Below are 22,652 nucleotides of genomic sequence, written 5' to 3' on the forward strand. Positions count from 1 at the left end.
TAGATCGTGCAAACCCTGACCCCCGTGTTGATGCATTAAAGCTGAAGGCTGTTATTCTGGTGCCTCTAGTGGCATTAAACAGAACTGCAAAAATAATAACTGATTTCAAACAGGTTTCCTGAAAAACCTGCATTAAAGTACTGAACACTTGCAATACTTTTGGCATTAAAATTAAAGGTGTATTGAGGTCAACCAAACAAAATACATTAATTAAAATACAAAAAAATGGAACGAACGACAGACATTTTGCATTACAATCTCGTTCGGGTTTATTTCGATGGTAATTCCTGGCCTTGTTCCAATAAAGACCACCTACACAACAGTTATTAAACGAATTTAAGCAGATACAAATGTGCAGGACGGGATCAGACCAGAGCTGGAAATACTCGTCTAGACCGGCGGTTCAACACAAATAGGTACAGGTCCGTTCAAACCAGTAAACAATGTCGATACTCGATGATGTTCAGAGTAAAATGTGGGCCGGGAAGCAAAGTCAGTGGTGAAGCCACAACCTAGAGAGAAGCTGGAGGTGTCTAGACAGAGACAGGGAGTGATAATTAGACGAGAAGAACGTAGGAGTGAATTAGGGATGAGAGGATGAGCTCTACAGTACAGACTAATGAGATTAGAGAGAGAGAGAGAGAGAGAGAGAGAGAGGGGAATTCAGGTCAGATGTTAATGTGTGAACAACCTGACTGTGTGGAACGGCAGATGGATTTTAAACAAATCCTACACATACAAACACACACACACACACACACACACTTGTATTTGTGATTTAGGGGGACTCGCCATAGCGGTAATGGTTTTTATACTGTACAAACTGTATTGGCTATCACCCTACACCTAAACCTGCCCCTCATTTTAAGTCTTCTGTTTCATTGGGACGCAGGAAGTTTCTAAAGTGCGGTTATCTGCTGGATTTTGAAGCCTGATTTCAATTGAAGCATGTAAAAACATGGACTGCGTTGTGTGTTTGAATCAGATCAATGATGCTTGACAAACACAAACAGTACAAAAAGCCATAAGCCAATATTACTCACAAACCTACAGAGAATCTAAAATAAAATAAATATGAAAAAACGTAAACTTTTTTCTCTCTTCGCTAATTGCCAAGACAATAATTCTCATTTCAACTTAGTGTACTAAAAAAAACTCAAACTAAAACTTAAATAAAAATTATTAAAAACGATATAGGTATATTAAAAAGAAATTACATAATTACAAAAAAACTTTATTTAAATCAAAATCAAAATGAAAATGTAATACTATTAAACAAAAAAAAAAAATCAAATATTAACAAAAACTAATACTTTCTCACTGCTGCTAAAATAGCCCTGTAGAGAGAGATGGTTTTGAAATAGAAATCATGAGAAACAGACAGAAAGGAACAGGAAGTGCACTAGCATCCAGTTCCAGACAGTCATTAGTCATCCAGTGAGAGAGATGTCTGTGTGCATACGTGCATGAGCGCCAGTGTGTGTGTGTGTGTGTGTGTGTGTGTGTGTTTGTGTGTGTGTGTGTGTGTGTGTGTGTGGTCTAATGAGCAGCTAATGACTGTGATGTCAATACTGTCCAAGCCAGAAAGAGGCAAACTCTGCTCTCCATGGTAACAAGCCCTTACACTCTCAAGCAGAGGTCAGAGGTCAGAGGTCAGGGCGAGAGGAAGACGCAGAGAGAAACATGAACGGTCGGCATGGCAACAGTCAGGTAAGTCAAAGAACAAATGCAGATTCATCTTCGAGGTGAATCAGACGCTCTGCAGAAACAAAGCTTTGTAAGTAAGATTTGGACACGGCTCGTCTGATTTGAACTGCCCTGTTTGACATCATATGATCAGCTGGATTACACATCGGCTTTGTGAGGACGAGAACCAATCTGTGTTCCTGAAAACAGCCGTCTGAAAACACTCCAGCTGCTGCTGTGACGATTAAAAGAGCGAGACAAGCATCACACAATCCTGAGGGGACAGATGGAGAATAACACCACAGAGGAAGAGGAGAGGAGAAAGTCTGTGTCTTTAGGGAGAGAGTAAATTCTGACCTGCATTAAGACACTGAGACATCCCATAATCACAGCACAGAGAGCAGCAACAGCTCGACCGCCTTTCTTTATTTGTAGAGATCAGGGTCAGTAGAGTTACACGCATAACTAAAACCATTAAAAAAATATATATTTTGTTTAAATTAAATTAATTTTAAAATAAACGAATAAAAAATTCAGCTAGTGGCCATCGCAAGATCCCTCATGATCAACAAAAATATTAAACTAAAACTAAAATAGAAACTTATTTAAAATATAAATATTTAAAAATAAAAAATAAAACTAACATCATTAATACAAAACGTTTTGTTACTTGAAATAAAATAAATATAACTTATTTTCAGTTTGTTTATTTATTTCTGCTAATTGCCATGGCAACATTTCACATTTTCCTTTAGTTTAACTTGAAAATGAAAATAAAATAAAAATATATTTTTCAGCTAGCTGCCAGCATTTCTCATTTTCATTGAGTTTAACTTCACGTATCAAAATAACTAAAACTGAAAAAAAGAAAAAAAGAAAAACAGCTTAAGACTTTTTTTCTTTTAAATGACAAAAACAACAAAATTAATGAAACTTAATTTTTTTTTATTAAAACAGAAAATATAAAAATAAACACTAATTCAAAATATTAATACAAATTATGATAGTATCTTAATTATACTGAAATAACATCCCGGTGCTGATGGAAACCGCGGGGCATCTATGAGACGCCACATATGTGCTGCAATTCTAATTAACACTGAGATACATTAAACACACACACACACACACACACACACACACATCATTAAATATGTGGTGCACAGAAATGATGTCACTTGGGTTTATAAGTGCGTGGAAATCTCTCTTCATTACAATCACAGCTAATAACTTATATTAATTAATATTTTCCATAAATACTGAATTAATCTAGAGCTGATGTGTGGTCCAAAAGGTGTGCATTTCGGCCGCTTTACGCTTTCGAGAACAGCTCATCCAAAGCTGGCCATATCCGTTTCATAGGATGTTATAAAAGCGGTGTATGTACAGACACACATCAGCATCTGTTCTCAGAGAGTGAAGGAAATCCCATGAAGATAACAGTGACAGCAGACAATAACAGTGTGTGCGCCAATGATGTTTGTCTTATGAGATATGACAAAGGAAAGGACTGCAAAAATCAAATGTAGTCTAAACTGGTGCTACATCCTTCCCATAAAACTCTGAGAAACAGACAGAAAAGCACAGAGCCGGAGCCCAATCATGTCTTTCTACTGAAGAAAAGGCAGTTCTGGGAACATTGGCAATGTCTGCTTCCACAACAACAACAACAACAACAACAACAACAACAACAAAATAAAGTGCAGTAATGACACTTTTTGTGCATTTAATTTAACGTACCAATACTAATTCTCACGCTGCACAGCTATTTAATCACTTTATTTTCTCTGTCCATCTAAAACAAAATAATAAATAAATAAACCTTACTAATCATCGCTCAAATAACTTATGAATGCTTCACCAGAGCTGATTGGACATTAACAATAAATGAATTGCAATTACAACAACAACAATACATATAGTTTTAAATAAATAATATTTAGCTATATTTTATTAAATATAAAAAGTAATTCATCAGTATGAATTTTCTTTTTTATTACTAAAACTTCATTAGAGGTCTTGATGGCCTTATTGTTGCTGTTATTATTACTATTATTATAATTTATCATGCTTAAATTCATTTTTAATTCACTATAATCTTTAATAACGATTAGATTCACTCATATAACTATGATGCTATATTTACAGTAAACTATTTAATAGTTTAATAGATTAGTATGAATTTAAATGCTTCTAAAGAGGTCTTGATGGCATTATCATTATTATTATTATATTAATAAAAAGCAAAAAAGTATTAATATATATGTATAATACTCTTTTCATATTTTGTATATTATTAAAAAGAATAATATTTGATTACTATCAAAGAGTCTTCTTTGGTAAACATTTTTTTAAGATCACACAGATGCTAAATCAGTTGAGTCTGGGCTGTGTTTTAAACATGTAAGAGAAGAGCGCAGTGTTTTTTGGGGGCAGGACGTGAGGTGGAAACTGCTGGAAGAGCGAGTGTGAGTGAAGATATTCAGACAGACTGAGAGACAGATGGACAGATGAAGAGGAGTAGATGTGAATGGAAGGAGAGAGAGAGAGAGAGAGACGTGAAGCAGGGGTGTGGGGCTTAATCAGGACAGCAGACATCTGCAAGGCTCCGGCCTCAGGCTGTGTGTGTGTGTGTGTGTGTGTGTGTGTGTGTGTGTGTGTAGTAAACACACACACACACACACACACACATCATTTACATCCCTATTGTCCCAGACGCCCCACTCCCTCTCTAGGGGGCATCAGAGCAGGTTGGCTGTTGCCCTCTAGGGTCAAACCTACAGACATAAACGACCTCCAGAAACAGCTCCTCCCACCTTCATCCAAGCCCCGCCCCTCTTTTATGTCTACTCTGTGTCTTTATGTCTAGCCAGAAGGACTGTCTGCTGTCTGGAGACACACACACACACACACAGCCATGTCTTTACGGAGATGAAGCACTAACAAAAAGGTGGTTTACACCTGGTATTAACATCTGAAGATCCGCTCACAAGCCGAGGCCAAAGCAAGCTTTACACTTACCCTTCTCTGAAGGAGCCCATCTGCTCCTTATTTAAAACATTTAATAAAAGGAATATATATACAACTATTTACATTTTCATCTTTTTTAAATGAATCATACTTAATACAACTAATTTAAATACTATAATACTCATTTAAATAACTACTTTTATTCAGATGCTTGTGGTGGCATTATTATTAACCCCTCATATGATTCTAAAGTACTTTAGGTGTACAGTAGAACATAGTAAAGTATTATATAAATCCTGAATTTATTAATTAATCCATTGGAAATTAATAGCAATAATTCAATTACTTTAATCATTTCTAAAAAAAAAAGAGAAAAAAAAAACAATTATATTCTCACACACACACACACATGCACACGCAGGCATTCATGGATGCATGCATAACATAAATACACACACATATTAATAAAAAAAAAAATATATATATATATTATTTTTTTCAAGTGTTTGTATATATATATGTATACACGTAAAATATAAACAAATTCTTATTTTTTTGTATGTATATGTGTGTATGTATATATATGTGTGTGTGTGTGTGTGTATAAATTACATTTTTTTTTGCATTTTAACATTTACAAGCAAATGCATTGTTTTTTTTTTCATTTGAATACAAATAAAAGCTAGGTTTTTAAATGCATCTGCTTCAAAAAAAAAAAAAAGCAGTATGACATGATATGGTAATATGACACTTGACACGCCTCCTAAGGGGGAGGAGACTGCTAAAAGGATTTAAAGTATCATTTCCATGTTATTGCATTGTCCGATTTCAAAATGGTTTTCACAGGACGAATTTTGAGTGTTACTTTTTGAATCTCATTTATGAATATCACTAAAAGATGTGATGTGGGAATAAAGGGATTGACTCACATAGTCGGGCAGAACGCTCCTGTCGTCTGCTCCCAGAGGGCCATGCAAGGACTGGGTCGCCTGCTCCAGGACTTTATTGTGCTTCTTTGACAGAAGAGCAAACAAACTGAGAGAGAGAGAGAGAGAGAGAGAGAGAGAGAGAGAGAGAGACAGAGAGAGAGAGAGAGAGAGAGAGAGAGAGAGAGAGTTAGAAACACAAAGTCTAGCTTGAAATCATTTCTTGAGATTATATTCGTCTCGTCTGTCACAGTATCAGCAAGAAATCAAAACAGCATGTCACGATAATGAGTGACGCTGTCGCAGCACTGCTGTGTTTGTTTTGCCCAGCAGATTTTCAGATGTAGAAGATCATAATCTGCACACCTGGATACAAGACCAAGACTCAGAGCAAAGAAAATGCATTCAAAGGCATCACAGACGACGCTGCTAATGCTATGACTCTTCATAGATATGCTAAAAGTGCTCCTTTTGACCAAAATTCAAAGGCAGCATCGTTCCACAATGCATTGTGCTGAGCTCAGAGAAAGATGGCAGACAAATCAAGACAAATATATAAATAAACTTGCATTTCATTCAATACTAAAAATGAAAAACTGTTTATCAAACAAAACATTGTGTAGTCAATTAAAACTTTTATTTAACTAAATATTTCTGTGTGCTATGCATTTTAATGCTAATTAGTGCTTCGCAACAATCTCACACCAAACTATTGTAACCAGAGTTATTTTAGTATTATAGTATATATTCATTTTTTTTAACTAGCTTTTAGTTTTTATATTTTCAGTGTAATTTTTTATTATTTTAATTTTATATGGACACAGGAAATACAAGCACTACTTTCCTACTGAGCTTGTTGCAGTGCATTCTGGGATGTCAGATGGTGTATGGGTAGGCAGCTTTCTAGATGTTCATGCTGTAAGTCACAAATCATACCCACATGCATACATATCCCCGCATTAACACCTTTATGACCTGGTTTCCACCTAGTAAGTGTGTGATAATAGCAGGCCGAGACGAGCCAATCAGAGGCTTTGTGTGTTAAAGGCAGAATTAAACATGAATCGTGGGTAATGAGTTCCCTTACTGTGGTGACCTTCAAATCCTTCTCTCTTGCCTGAGTGTGTGTGTGTGTGTGTGTGTGTGTGTGTGTGTGTGTGTGTGTGTGTGTGTGTGTGTGTGTGTGTGTGTGTGTGTGTGTGTGTGTGAGAGTGTTTGAGTCTAAGAAAGTGGGGTGACGGAGAGCAGCAGGCATGATGGGAAGGATTTATGTGTCTCATACTGATGACCTCATCGATCACTAAAGGTCGGCACATGCTTTGAGCTCTAATTGTATGACGCTTTCAGAGAACACACACACACACACACACACACACACACACACCCTTGAGTACTTCTGGATTTGCATACTACTGTACTACAATTAGTAGAGATGAGGTATGAAAACTAAGTAAATGTTCTATAAAGTAAATCCAGACCCATTATATTATCGGACTGTTAAGGTATTATATTAAGGTATATTTTAAAGATACTACCTCCAGCATACTGTGTGTTTAAAAGTAGCAAAAAGCAGTATTTAAAATAGTGTGCAACAGTAATCACGTCAAACAAAGGAACAATACAGTAAGTGTCCAGTAAAAAAAAAAGCATTTATAGTCTGATGACGTGAAAAATATATAAATATTTAAAATACATTTATATTATATCAGAGTAAAAATAAAAAATAAAATGTAATTTACACACACACACACACACACACATATATATATATATATATATATAAACACATACATACAAAAAAATAAGAAAAATTATATTTTTATAGTATGTTTACATATACACACACACACACACACTTAAAATATATATATATATATATATATATATATATATATATATATATATATATATATATATATATATATTTTTTTTTTATTAATGTGTGTGTGTGTATTTATGTATACATGTATCCATGGATGCCTGCATGCGTGTGTATGTGTGTGTGTGCGCATGCATGCATGTGTGTGTGTGTGTGTGTGTGTGCGTGTGCGTCTGTATGAATACATACATACATACATATATAGCTGCGGCATTGATTTCAGTCATGGATTATCACTCTTGATTGCTAAAAAATTCTGCGTCATGGAGAAGAAAAAAAAAGTTCATTATAGTTTGTGTCAAATTAGAGTAACTAACCAGCTTTTGTTATTGTTAATTCAAACTAAAAGCGAAACAATAAAAAAAACGGTTTAATTACCTGAAATTAAGCTTAAATTAAACAAAGCCTAAATATTATATAAAAACTTTAACCTTAAACAAATTGAACGCAGATTAGAAATGTTGAATTGGCATCAAGTTAAAATCCTAAAATAACTCAAACTAAAGCTAAATTAAAATTGTGTTTGTCATATATTTTTTATATTTAATAATATAGTTTTATACTATAATAGTATAATTTACTATTAAGTTTTAGTTTTTTAGTACTTCAACAAACTAAACAAATGAAAAATTCTGAATTCAAGTTATTTATATAATTATATAAATCTAGAGATCTCTCTCTTTAATGGTTTTAGTTCATGACAATAACCGTTGTAGATAAATCTCATGATGCCAGGTTGTTTCTTTAAAGCGCAAAAACACAAACCCACAAAAACACAGGATTCGAGGAACCATTAATGCGCAGACACTGAAGTTTAAAGCATATGAAACGGTAACAGCGCTGCTTGACTTAGCAAACAGGAAAACAAATCAGAACATAAATATTATGATCCCGCTCTGGTCTCATTATTAACCCTTTCCTCTCAAGCTAACAAGCAGCCCATGAACCTCAAACATCCCTCGATGCTTATTCTGTGATGTTGCTCAGGACTCGCTGGGTCTGAGATTCTAGATTGATCTGTATTTATTTTGGGGTTGAGAAGGGCAGACAGCGGCGCTCAGAGTGTGTTTGTATGAGATGCCGTGTCACTGTGACCTACTGAGAGAGTCAGAGCACATTAAATGCTCGCTGGCACACACACAGAACGATCTGTCCGTCTGCTCCGGGTTTGATCTGTCTGATACACACACACACACACACACACTTCTGTCTGTTCACGGCCAACTGAAGTGCTTTGGTGTGTGTCTGTCTGTCTGGAGCAGGTGGCGTCACTGTGCTAATGGGACACGACTGCACTTTGTCAACTCTTAAAGCCACTCAGAGCTAAAAATAGCCTGTCTGTCTCATCCCAAGGGGTGCTTCAGTGCACCTGGGGTTTTCACACACACACACACACACACACACACACACACACACACACACACACTCCTGCTGTTAATATATGCAAGTGCGTGTTTCTCTGAGTGTAGTTGGGCATTATCATGCCGTTGACAGAATAGCAGGTGTATCTGATCAGGTGTGTGTGTGTGTGTGTGTGTGACTGTTGTTTTCACAGAGAACATCTGTAAAAAACAGCCAAAGACACACAGACTGAACAGACTTTAGGTTCAATACGCAGCATGGTGCAATAATCTCATGAAACCTGTCAAGAACACGTCAGAGGCCATATTATACCCCCAAATCAAAGGGGGAAAAAAAGAGAGGAAATATATATTTTGCACTGCAATAACGGAGTTATGTATTAACTTGTAGTTAGTCTAGTCTTTTCACACAAAGTCCACATTAAATTTCTACACGAAGGAAAAAAAAAACTACAAAAATATTCAAATTAAATGGATTCTATAAAGCAAAAGTATGAAAAAAGTAACAAAAAAAATTATAATTGTGTATTTAAAATATAATTAATATAATTAAAACCATAAAAACATTTTCATTTCTTGAAATAACAAGAATTAACAGAAAAAAACTAAAATAAAAATAAATTGGCACTACAAACATTTAAAAAATAAAATAAACAAATGACAAAATTAGTTACTGAATTTTAACTAAAATTAAAATGAAAACAGAATATATAAAAAAAAAACATTCAAAACATTGCTAAAATATAATAGAAACTAAGTGATACTAAGTGAAACAACCCTAATAGTTAAATAATATTATGAAACAATTCTTAATAATTGTATATAATTACTAAATTTTATATATATATATATATATATATATATATATATATATATATATATATATATATATATATATATATATATATATATTTTTTTTTTTTTTTTTTTTATTGTTATAAAAACACTTTGGATGTCAAGTAATAATTTATTTAGACATTCAAACTTATAAAGGCAGTGAATTTCATTTTGGCAGAAGAAAAATCTAAAGTTTAGGGTCTGTCTGTGTGTGTGTGTGTGTTTCTCATCCTGTGGTTTTGCTCTTTTATGGGAAACGTATGCATTCCAGCATCAACATCCCATGAAACACAATGAACAAGAAATCCCACCACAGACACACACACACACACACACACACACACACACTTTCTATGATCTGTGTGGTCCACGTCCAGCTCATCTAATGCAGAACTGGCCTCAAAACTCGAACTACTTCCTGTCCGCACAGGAAGCAGAATCCTCCAGGCAGCCTGGAACTATTAAACTCTTTCAATACCGAACTTTTACAAACACAGAAGCTTCAAAGAGACACACAGTGCTCTTCCTCACTTCTGAAGCAGCTGTGTGCTATCGACACCCACCACAGGAAACACATAAACATTATATCCTTAAAACCGCTCTCAATGGAACAGACTGCGGTAATAACGGCAACTTGTGCGTTTTAGAAACAAAACAGATCTTCATACTTTAAAAACAACCTTTCAGTGAGCAGACACAAACTTCTACAATAAAACTTAATACATAAGTTACTTTAACACAATTTGATAACCAAGAACACCTCAAAAACAATACAACTAATCAATATATAATAACAAAAAACTGTATTAAAAAGAAGAGATGTTAAAAATAACCAAATCATATTTATTTTCCTTTTGGCTGAATGTATTGAACAGAATAAATTATTAAATATAAAAGAAAACTTAATACATAAATGTAAAGCATTGAATAATTTGTTTGCACATCTCTTTCTGAAAAATCTCCTTTTGAAGAGTATCATGCAATTTGCTTTTGTTTAAAGTAGTATACATTAAAATATTATATCCTTTTTGGATATTATAAGATAAAACAGATTACAAGGTGTATTTAAATAATTTTTGTGAATCAGAGTTAATATTCTTAACTAAAAACAAAGCTATTACAAACACTTCTGTTCTTTTAAACAAAGCTGCGATTAAATAAAATCTAAATATTAACTAAATAAAAATAAGAAATGTAAAATAATGTAATTATTAACTGGTAAAAAATTATTACTGAACTTTAAAAAAAATGAAATAAAAATAAATTAAACCTAAATAGTAATATAATATTGAAAATTAAATATAAAATAAAAAATATATTATATAAAAAAAATAGTATAAATATTAAAAATTAAATAAAAATATAAAAAAATAATTAAAATGATAAAAGCACTTCACAAAAAAAAAAAAGTTTTCAAAATATTAGGAACTATAACAGAACCAAAACACTACTAAAACAACTAATTAATGTATTTAGGACTTCTTTATAATGCATTTTATATAGAGTAAATCACAGAATGTGTTACCATATCACTATACTAAATGTTTTCTTTGTAATAAATTACCTAAAGGCAGTTTAAACCACAAATCCGACGACCAAGCATGGTATTTACATCATCATGAGCGTCTGGTTTTCTTTTAAAGCATGTAAGGTCGTAGGAAATAATGCCTGATGATTGACATTAACCCATGTAGCAGAACTGCAACTCCTCCAGAACATAAAATCGGAGAAAATAGCATCATTATTCAATTTAGCCACCATAAACACTGACCTTTGCTTACACGCACACAAGCAAAAACTATTACTTGGCACGCAAAGCCATGCTAACTTATCGTTTTCATTTATTCTCTGAAAAGACTAAGACTGTTGTCTGAATTACTGAAAGAATCATTAAGGGAAACATAAAAAAATCACAAAAACAGACTCAAAGAACAACCTAGTTCAATTCACAAATGACTCTTTTGAACAGGTCTTTTTAAAGCATTTGTCAAAAGACTAAACCACTATCGATATATAATGTGTTAAAGGTTTGAATATGTATAAAAGTACTAAAAGAATCGTTAATGGAACCAACTGAGAAACCAGAACTGAAATCTGAACACACTGAATATCGTGAATTAAGAAATTACTCCTTTAAGCAGTTCTTAATTGAAAAGTATCAATCTGAATCGGTTTAAAGTGCTTAAAGAATAATTATTGGAAATATATATATATATTAAAAAACTATTTAAATCAGAACAAACTCACAGAAGAACCTAGTTCAATTCATAAATGACTCATTTGAATCAAAATCTGAACAACAAACCGCAGAACCTAGTCTGATTCACGAATGACTCTTTTGAGCAGTTCTTGAATTGGTTCTTGAAAAGAACCAGATCAGTCTGAACGTCATGGTTTCATATCATTCTGAATCAGTATCAAGTACTAAAAGAATGAATAAAATAATTAAGAAACCAGAATATAAATCTTAACTCACAAATGACTCCTTTGAGCAGTTGGACAAAAGATTCGGAAAAGAAACAAATCAGTCTCAATTTCACACTTCATTGGTTTAAAACAGTATGAAAAACTAACTAAATACATAAATAAACAAATAATGGAAACATAAAGAAACCAGAATCTAAATCAGAACCTATTGTGATTCACAAATGACTCTTTTGAGCAGTTCAATAAAGAACTCAAAAGACTCATTTAAAATCAGTCTCAAGTGCATGTTATTGATTTGAATCAGTCTGAAGTACTATAAAGAATCGTTAATGCAATCATTAAGAAACCAGAATCAAAATCAGAAGAACAAACTCACAGAACATCCTATTCTGATTCACAAATGACTCTTTTGAGCAGTTCTTTAAATCAAAATCTCTCAATAGCGTGTTATTGTTTTGAATCATTCTGAAGTTCTAAAAGAATCGTTAATGTAATCAATAAGAAACAAGTATCAAAATCAGAAGAACAAATGAACAGTACTATTCTAATTCACAAATGACTCTTTTGAGCAGTTCTTTTCAACGAATTTGTCAAAAGACTCAGAAAAGAACCAAATTTAAAGGTTAAGGACCATTCTTCTAACTACTGCGTTTTCTCTGCTCCAGATGACATCGAGGCAAAATCTGGGCAACAGAAGCCAAAACATAAACATATTAACATGCATTTCACAATGACAAAACAAAAAAAGTACCAAAACACATGATTTGATTCAACTAAAGCCACTGATTCTGCCAGAGGACGTGCTTTTTTTTACGATGCTGTTTACAATGTGGCACTATGTTTTAATGTTATATAAAACAATGTGCATATTATTCAGAGAACAAAAGCCTTGCAAATTTCCAACCAATCAGCCCGGCCGGTTCAGTTTCAGTGCATCTGAGGTGACCGGGGTGTTTTGCTACCAAAGTCAACAAACATTTCATTCAATTTAGTTCAGTGTGTGTGTGTGTGTGTATCACAAACATCATGCAATGAAACGTGATCTGTTTGTGTTCACCGCTGGATAAATGGAAGTGTTAGAAAGCGCTTGTTTGTTCTCCAACAGTTGTTCACCTTTGTGTTCTCAAACAAGATCCAGTTTCTGGACTGATGCAAATAAACCCATCTGTGATGCTGGAGCACGGCCACACACACACACACACACACACACACACAAACAATATATAACATCTAAATCTCAGATGTTTAAGGTTTGAAGCAGTTTAAAGCAGAGTGTGAATTACACAGTGACCCAATTAATTAACACATCATGTGCTGATTCATTAAAGATAGTTATTATTAAAGACAATTTAAAGTTATCACTGTGTTAAATTAGAAAAGCACTGAATATGCTTTAGAAAGAAATATTTTAATTCAGTATACAAAAATACAGATAATACTGAGATATTAATAATAATCTAAATAATAAAACTAAAAGAGCCAGAAGGTATTACAAGAATCATTACTGGAATGATTAAGAAATTCAAATAAAATTATTAAAATGAAAAAAAAAGAAAAAAAAAAGCATAAATAAGTTAATAATAATAATAATAATAATAATAATAATAAGATTAAAATTAATAAATTACAACAGTTAAAAACACAATTAAAGATTAAATAAGAACATATTAAGAACAAATTAAGAACAATTAAATCAGACCAAAAAAAACAACAACAACAAAATACTACTTATATATTACTATATTATAATATTATAAAATCTAACATTTTAATTTTATATTTGTAATATCATGTATTACCGTTAAATATTATTTTATAACAAATTATACAACTATATATTAAAGATTATTTATTGAAACATTATATTAGGTTTATTACATTTGATAAAAAAATACAATCAATTTTTTACATTTTATAAAAAATATAATATATATACAAAATGTTAATACTATATATTAAGTATTATTGTATTAATGTAGAATTATTAATAATTAAGTAAAGCATTAATTTAATATTATACATTACATATTTTTTATTATTTTAAAAGTTTAGGCTCGTTAAGATTCTCGATGCTCACCAATGCTGCATTTATTTGATCAAAAAAAAAAAACAATAAAATAAAAATAAAACCGTAATAATAAGGATCAATTTAATGCATCCTTGATGAATAAAATATTAATTAATTTACCAAAAATCTTACTGACCCCACATTTTAACCAGTTCTGTATATACAATAAAATATAGTAACATATTAAACTAGAATTAAAAGTTAGTGAACTAACTTTGATGTTGGCTTGGCCATCCTGGCCATGGAGCAAAAGAGCCAAAGTACTTGTGTGCCCAACATTGAGTTGCCCCGCTGCAAAATTAATACACATAATAATGCCATAAAAAAATACACCTGCAACAGTCTTTTTCCATGCTCCCTTGCTGTTTTCTTTTTTTAATAAAAAGCCTGGGCTATGATAACAGCTATGACAGGGTTGTCTAGCTGGATGTGAAATAAGTCATGCCTATTTTTCTCGTGTATGTATTTCACAGTCCTGCCACCGTTGCGTTGTGGGCAACGACACACAAGATTACTGAAACAATGCATTTTAAATCAAGGAGATCATAAGGGGTCCAAGCACAATGGTTTGTATAGATGATGCAGTTACACACTGTTTAAAATTGTTTAATTTGTACTGTATGTTCATTCTATTTATTTATTTGTGCTATTTACATAATGTTTACTTTTTTTAAGTTTGTTTTTGTTAATGTAAAATAGCACTGCATAGTCTTCACTGTAAGATAAAATACACAATCAAACCAAAATGTATTCAGACACCTTCAACATTTCTCACATAATCACAGTTTATTTGCTGTAGTTTAGAAACTGGTAATAATATATGACAATAACTCAGAACAAATTCATCTTGATAATTTCGGATAACTTTGATAAAAAGATATGTAATGGAATCAACCAAAACTTCAGACTGTCAGTATGACAATATTTACACAACTATCAATACTTTGTTGAACAGTTACCAAGCAAGAAATGCTTAATTTGGTTCAGTCTGTGGTGTGAAAAGGTTGCATTAACAATTAAAGAAAGAAACACTTAAGCAAAACATGGGCAGGTCCTTAATTATTATTTTTTTAAATCAATTTCACTGGTAGCCTACTGTATGAAGAATTAGTGGGTATAATATTTCACAGATCACTATTTTGCCATACTCACTTACATAAATGAACTAGTGGCCTGCACCCACTAGTAAAACAATTCTATCTTATTTTTGGATTGACTTTGGATAAATTCTTGTACTACAAGGTAATTCAGTCAAGAGCAGTGAGTGATTTACTTTCATTTTCATACATTAAAGACTCTGACAGCAGAGCTAGTAAATTAGGCGCGGTCCCTTTAAGAGACAAACGCATCCATTATGATGATACACATCCGATTTTTTTTTGCAAATCTTTACTTTCACTTAAGACATAACCACATACTTATTCGAACACACTTTCCAACACGGGTATTTCGACATATTTTGTATGTATTTGTTGTCGGTACAAAAGCAAGAAGACTTTGAGACGCGTCTCTGCTTGCTCCCTGAACAACACCGCGCTGCTGAATTGAGCTCTTTTGCTTTTCGCTCTTTTTTCTGTTTATTTAAACTGTGATTTGAATTTGTTCGTTCAGGTCCAGGAGGAAGTGAACGTCCTGAACGACAGCTCTGTTCAGTGTTGCTGTCCCTGTCCGCGATAGGCGCGGCTCTCTCTCGTGCACACGCGCCATCAGCTGCTCAGTTCAGTTTCCCGCAGCGCGGGGCTGAAGCCAACTTGATGTGTTGAATGCTCGGAGCACGTTATAAAACGTATTCTTAAAATACACATTTCTGTTTTAATAAATGGTCATATTAAATCATAGCATAACACATAAGTAGGTACAAAAATAATCAGTGATGCATGCGACCCTTTTGGTCTCAGTGTAGCTCCCTGCTTTACCATGTTATGCAACGCTGAGCAATTGCTGCGACGTTAAGCCTGACAGAGAAATCTCACAAGCACATATAAACACTCATTTTCATATGTGTAATATATTCTTCTAATTGTTTTGTGCCGTTTCGCTGCAGTGTTTTAATGTGAAAGGCTGTAAATGTGTACTTCAAGTGTTCAGAGAAATACATCGCGAGCTCATCTGTGACGTTCAGCATGATGATTCAGTTAGAAACCAGCTAAGACCAGCGTGACAGTGGCCAAAACTACTTTAAAACCATATAATATATTATTCTAATTGTTTTGTGCCGTTTCGCTGCAGTGTTTTAATGCGAAAGGCTGTAAATTCTCTGTGGACTTCAAGTGTTCAGAGAAATACATCGCCAGCTCGCGAGCAGTTGGCTGCCGCGAATATATAATGTTATTACTTTAAACAGTTCAGAAACATCTGAATTTAGCTCTTGGTGTGTTCTAACGTGTGGATTGCGTGTAATCGCGTTTTTAAAAGGTCTTAAATAAGAATGAATTCGCTAGTTCTCGGCTCCGTGTAGACAGCCTGGGCTGAGCAGCAGTATTTTTAACCAGTTTAAAAGTGAAACGAAACCCGACTCCGCCCCTAAATGTCATTGCAACTGTAGGGGCGCAATTTTTCTCAGACAATGTAAGTCTATGGGTAATGAATTTTGACATTTAAAAATTAATAAAAAAAAAACTTTAAGTCTGATCACTCTGAAAAGATATAGCACACACCACCGCTCTATCCCGCAGGTGTCTGCCGAGTTTGGGGCTTGTGGCTTTAAAGCCCTAGGAGGAGTAGCGTACAGAATTTCTGTCAGAAAAATAATAATAAGAAAAAAAAGAAGAAGTTTAAATAGCATAACAGTATGTTGGCTTGTTGCCAAGCCAACATAATAATCAACTAGCCAGTTGTTGGTTGACTCACCTTATAATTCGTTGGGCGGCGTACTGGTGTAGGTTACGAAACTGGGCAGACATGTTTGCTAGGGCAGCCAGGCAGTTTGTGTGGAGGTATTTATCCTAAAGCAGAGGAAATCAATAAAACCATGCATAAATCATTTGTGTTGTTTCTTCTCGCAGGGAAAACAGAATAAAATCACTGCATTTTACTTTGAATATAAAAACCCGCTCTGTTCAGTGCACTCCCTGGACTAAATATATTCACAGATCTAATATAATACTTCAGCAATCTTTTAAAACTCATGAGCGGGTTGCTGTGAGTCTCGCTGTTACATAATAAATGTGCATGTGCCCACGGCCAAAGATCTGGGTGTTTAGGTTCTGGTCTCACCCTGGTCCTCGTCATGTTGAACTGGATGGTCCGAATCACGACCAGGATCAACAGAGAACCCAGAGAGATCTCCGTCAGAACACGCTCTGTATACCACGAGATGTTCTTCAACATCTGAGAGAAAAAGAGAGAGAACAGAAAAAACAACAACTAAGAACTAATACAAGAGTTGTTCCTCTATTGAAAGGTCGATGCAGGATTTTATTGCATGCTAAATCTTGAACGGTGATGAAATCTGAAAATAGGAAATTACTTAAATTCTGAAATCTGCTTAAAAACTAAATTAAGCAAAGCTAACAGCCACTAAATAATAAACTTTAAAAACAGAGGAATGGTCCAGCAAGAAATTAATTTGCTAAAAATGGGCATCCAAGATGTAGATGAGTTTGTTTCTTCATCAGAGCATCACTTGCTCAGCAGTGGATGCTCTGCAGTGAATGGGTGCCGTCAGAATGAGAGTCCAAACAGCTGATAAAAACATCACAATAATCCACACCACTCCAGTCCATCAGTTAATGTCTTGAGAAGCCCAAAACTGTGAAACAAACACATTAAGACATTTTCTAACCCCTGCTTCTGGCTAATATACAAATCTTCTATCCACAATATCATTTCCTCCAATGAAAAATACATCTTATTTAAATCAGGAGAGAAATCTGCTCAAATCAAGCACTGTTTACGAGCCAAAACATCACTAAACAAATATGTGGGTGGATTTTGATGTGAGAGACAACAAGAGATGTTATTATTTATTAATTTTTTTACTATTTATTATGGACTATTTCGGCCAGAAAAAATAAACTGTCTGAAGTTAAAAACGTCTTAATAATGGATGTGTTTCTTTCAAACTTGCAGCTTTTGTCTTCTCAAGACATGAACTGATGGACTGGAGTCATGTGGATTATTGTGATGTTTTTATCAGCTGTTTGGACTCTCATTCTGACGGCACCCATTCACTTCAGTGGATCCATTGCTGAGACACTGATGCAATGCTACATTTCTGATGAAGATCTGTGTGTGGAAGACGACGTCACATCTGCAGCGCAGTCATTTAATTCATTTGCGTCACACTTTAAAAGAAGCAACAGTGTTTAAATAAAATGGTGAGAGATGCACAGAAAGAGATGGATGGAATTTTTAGTTGTTGGAGCACAATGTGCATTGCTGTAATTGTCTGCAAACCACAACCTTCAAACAAATATTGATGTATAATCTGAAGTAAAAGTGTCTGTGTGTGACTTTTTATGAAAAACTTCAGAATAACTGATGCATTGAAACAAAAACTGGCACATTAAATGTGCACGTGTGCATGCATATCACTGTTATTTCCAAATAGATCTAGAAAACTAAGCTCGATGGGAAAACAACTACAAATACAATCTGTCCTGCATAGGTTACACAAATATACTGAGCCAACACACACACACACACACACACACACACACACACACACACAGATGTGGAATCAGTTCCAGACTCAAGCCTCTATCCAAACACATTCACACACTTCAAAACCATTTAAAGCAGATTCTTTTCTGTTTGAATCTGATTTCTGATTGGGGTTAACTGTGACCTCACCACTTCATGTATCGAGCGGTTGAAGGTGTCGTCTTCTGTGAGGATGAGGAGGATGATGAGGGCCATGTATACATGATGAGAGTTTCTCTCCTCGACATGATACAAGATCTCAAGAATCGGCAACACCTTCAGAGACAGAGAGACAAAATCCTTTACTATTGTAATAATTTATTTTTGATACCCGTTGCTGATATCTGAGAAAGCAGGGATGCCAAGTGCTGATAAAAAGCTGACAGATATGATATCAAGCTACATAATTTAAAGACGCAGTTAAAACTACATGCATAACAATTGCTGAATTTAAATGTATATTTATTTTACGTAATATTTACTAAATTACCATTTTAATGAAAAATTAAAATTAAATATAAAATGTATTAAAAAAATAAAATAAAAACATTTAAATAAAGTCTGGAAAATTAAATACAATTATTTAAATAATTAAAATATTTTTTCTGTAAAATAAACTGATTTACACTATGGATGGCAACGCCTTTATTTTGTAAAGAAACTTAAAAAACATAAATAAAAAGGAAATAGCACTGGAACCAACCTTTCAGTCAGTAATATTTTTTAAATAAAGTTTGCATTAATTTTACATACAGTACACAGTGAATATGACATCATGGTTTGAAATCAAGGTTTTGAAGTTTCGATCAGCGTAGAGAGTGAATGAAAAAGTATTACAGCGTTCGCCTTTATATTACTACTCATAGAAAAACAAATGCTACAATACTCCTTTTTGTTTACAAGATATAATGTATAATCTTCTGACACATAGGCCAAACAGAAAAACATATCAGCATATAATAATATTAATAAAAATTACAACATCACACATCCCAGTCTCAGAAGCCCCGCCCACAGTGATTGATTGACAGGAGTCAGGAGTTTGCAGTTGCATTTGAATAAACGCGTGCATGTGTTCTGCAAGCACTATGAAATGCATATGCATGTATGCTCTCACCAGGTTCTCCATGTCCGTGCGGGACAGTATGTACGTCCTCATGTTGCTGTTCTGGTGCAGAAGCGTGTAGAGCAGTAACGTCACCTGGTCTGATTTCTGCTGCTCATACAGCGCGGTGTACAGACTGTTAAAGTTGATCTGAAACGTGTGAGGCTGAGGAGACGGGATGGATGAGGAATCTGAAACACATAATAGAGATTCAGAGCAATTTCATTCAATTAAATTCAAACTGTGATGGGAGCCAGTGTGGTTTACCTTGGGTGTTTTTGAAGCAGGTAACAGCCTGGCGGTAGGGGTTCGGACAGTCTGCTCCGTCGGTCAGATTGGCCAGAACCAGAAGCAATAGCAGACTCTGATTGGACAGCGGGTGAGTGTTCTGATCTAGCTCCGCCCCCGGCCTGCTGCCGACTCCGCCCAATGTGAACACGCTCCACAATCCACCTGAATAACACAGAAACCAATTACATCTGTTGGAAAATTATCAGCATGGAGTGACAATGGTGAAATGGTCACATCAAGCATTTATGACTCACATTATCATTCATTCCTGTACTATTTGAGATACAAACATGAACGACATCTCAAATCTTGAGACTTGATGTTGGTCATTTTTAGTGATCAGACTTATGATTTTTGATAAAATGGGTAGAAAAAACCTACAGGAACTTAATCTTAAAAAGGTTGTATTATTTTAGTATTATTTATATACTATTGTACTATGTATTAATATTTAGAATTGGCTTTTGTAATATTTTTAGTAATTGTATATGTTTTTGTCATTTGTATTATACTTTTAAATATTTAATATATTTAATATATGTAAAATATTTGTAATATTACATATAAAATATTTGTAATATATATATAAGTTTTTTTTATTAAATTAAAATTACATTTAGTTATTTTTGTTTATTTACAAAGCTGAAATTTTTTAAAATTTAATTTAAAATTATTTTTAAATTAAAATTGAATATAAGATGAGCTTAAAACTTACAAATGTTGCCTTGTCAATTAAATTAAATTTGCTAAATAATTATTTTTAAATATATTTTAATAATAAATAAATAAATACAAATAAATAAATAAATAAATACACATATACATACATACACACACACACACACACATACATATATATGTATATATACTCACACAATAAAAAAAAAATTTTTTGGGTGCAAAAACCTTTAGTGTTTGGAAAAAAGATTAAAAGTAGTACAGTATATGGTGCTTTTTCAACGGTGACACACTTAAAAGATGTGGCTTCAGGCCAGAAGCAGAATAACTGAGGCAGAAGATCATTCATGAATAGTGTAGTGGACAACCGGACGTAATAATAGCTCAAAAAAGGACAGTTTCTTCTCCCTCAAGAGCTAGAGCTCTTCTCAACATCACAGTCCAACCTTTTCTTCTGTTTAAATATATAAAGCATCTGTTTTGATGGCTGAAGATTAAAAACAAAATATCCATCATAATAATTAGTTTATATATATATATGTGACTTGATGATATCAACCAGTAAAGTTAATTGTTGCAGAAGCAGAGCAAGTCATTACATTCTGGCATTCACAATAAGACCAGGATCATGCAATATGAACATTATTTGGATGTTATGTTGACTTTAACATTGTGGAAACAAGATAAGTTGGATGTTTTCTGTCCAACGATGTACAAACAGCAGGTTGCTGATGACTAGTAAATGTTTTTAAACAGATTGTGAGCTACTAATCATTCAGGCATCGTATCGGATGGAACGGAAAGCGAGCGAGAGAGTGTTGAGATGGAAATGAGAGCTCTGTCTCTGTCTCTGTCTAATCACTTGTGGCTGGACATCACGGCCCCGCCAGCAGACTGAAGCAGAGCCAGGATGTTAACAAACATCCAGCGCGAATAAAAACAACAACACTGGCAGAAAAACTCCCCTCCACCCTCGCTCGGAGAACACTGATAACAGTAAAGGCCACTGGACTGATATTATTGGCTGCATCTCATGACATCATCGAGTTCCGATGTCTGGACGCCACGGCGACATCAGCCGACCAATCAGAGCGAGCGCAGACCCCAGTGCAGACTGTAATCTACTCATCAGAGCCAATCAGAAGCCTGTAATCGCTCTCAGACACACTGACACACTTTTATGACGGGAAAAATGATGGATGAAAAAACCCCTCTTTGATTAGCACTCAATCTCTCTTGCTCTTTTATAAACGTGTTGTCCGTTTCACTCAGCGCAACACAAATATAATATTCCAAGAATGAGATATACACTCATAATTTATACCTTTTGTAGCACTTATTGTTTTCTCTAAAGCTTACTCACAGTTTGGACTTGGTTCTTAAGACCCCTACACACCTTAAGGGCTTCATTTCCAAAATCTATAACTTATGACATTCCAAAATAGATCACTAGAAAAAATCAAAACAGAATGGACGGGAGAGTTGGAAATGAACATAACTGTAGACACTTGGGACAAAGCTGTTAACAGAATAAATAAGACTTGATCTTGTGCATGACTCAATCTGATTCGAATGAAAGTTCCCAACCGTATTCACTATAGTAAAACCAAACTGGTTGAAATCTACCCAAATATAGATTAAACGTGATTGTTGCAATGCATTTACGGCAGATCTAAGCCATATGTTCTGGTCATGTACTAAACGGTTTAAACTCAGCATTTAATTTGAGAATTCAGCCTAACACAATGATGGCTTTGTTTGGAGTTACAGGTGATGACAT

The 22,652-nt window shown here is 34.0% G+C and overlaps 1 protein-coding gene across 1 annotated transcript in view; it reads right to left on the reverse strand.

The window, feature by feature from the left end:
• LOC127941757 (dymeclin) overlaps nt 1-22,652 on the reverse strand; it is a 56,336-nt gene that overhangs the window by 14,528 nt on the left and 19,156 nt on the right. Inside the window, exons 9-14 of the mRNA XM_052537136.1 lie at nt 20,171-20,356; nt 19,916-20,094; nt 18,949-19,074; nt 17,371-17,484; nt 17,005-17,099; nt 5,586-5,691 (exon numbers count right to left, since the gene is read on the reverse strand). Coding sequence (XP_052393096.1) covers nt 5,586-5,691; nt 17,005-17,099; nt 17,371-17,484; nt 18,949-19,074; nt 19,916-20,094; nt 20,171-20,356 — 806 coding nt within the window. The remainder of the gene's footprint in view (nt 1-5,585; nt 5,692-17,004; nt 17,100-17,370; nt 17,485-18,948; nt 19,075-19,915; nt 20,095-20,170; nt 20,357-22,652) is intronic.

The sequence above is a fragment of the Carassius gibelio genome, chromosome A21 (genome assembly GCF_023724105.1).
Source record: "Carassius gibelio isolate Cgi1373 ecotype wild population from Czech Republic chromosome A21, carGib1.2-hapl.c, whole genome shotgun sequence".
Lineage (NCBI taxonomy): Eukaryota > Metazoa > Chordata > Actinopteri > Cypriniformes > Cyprinidae > Carassius > Carassius gibelio.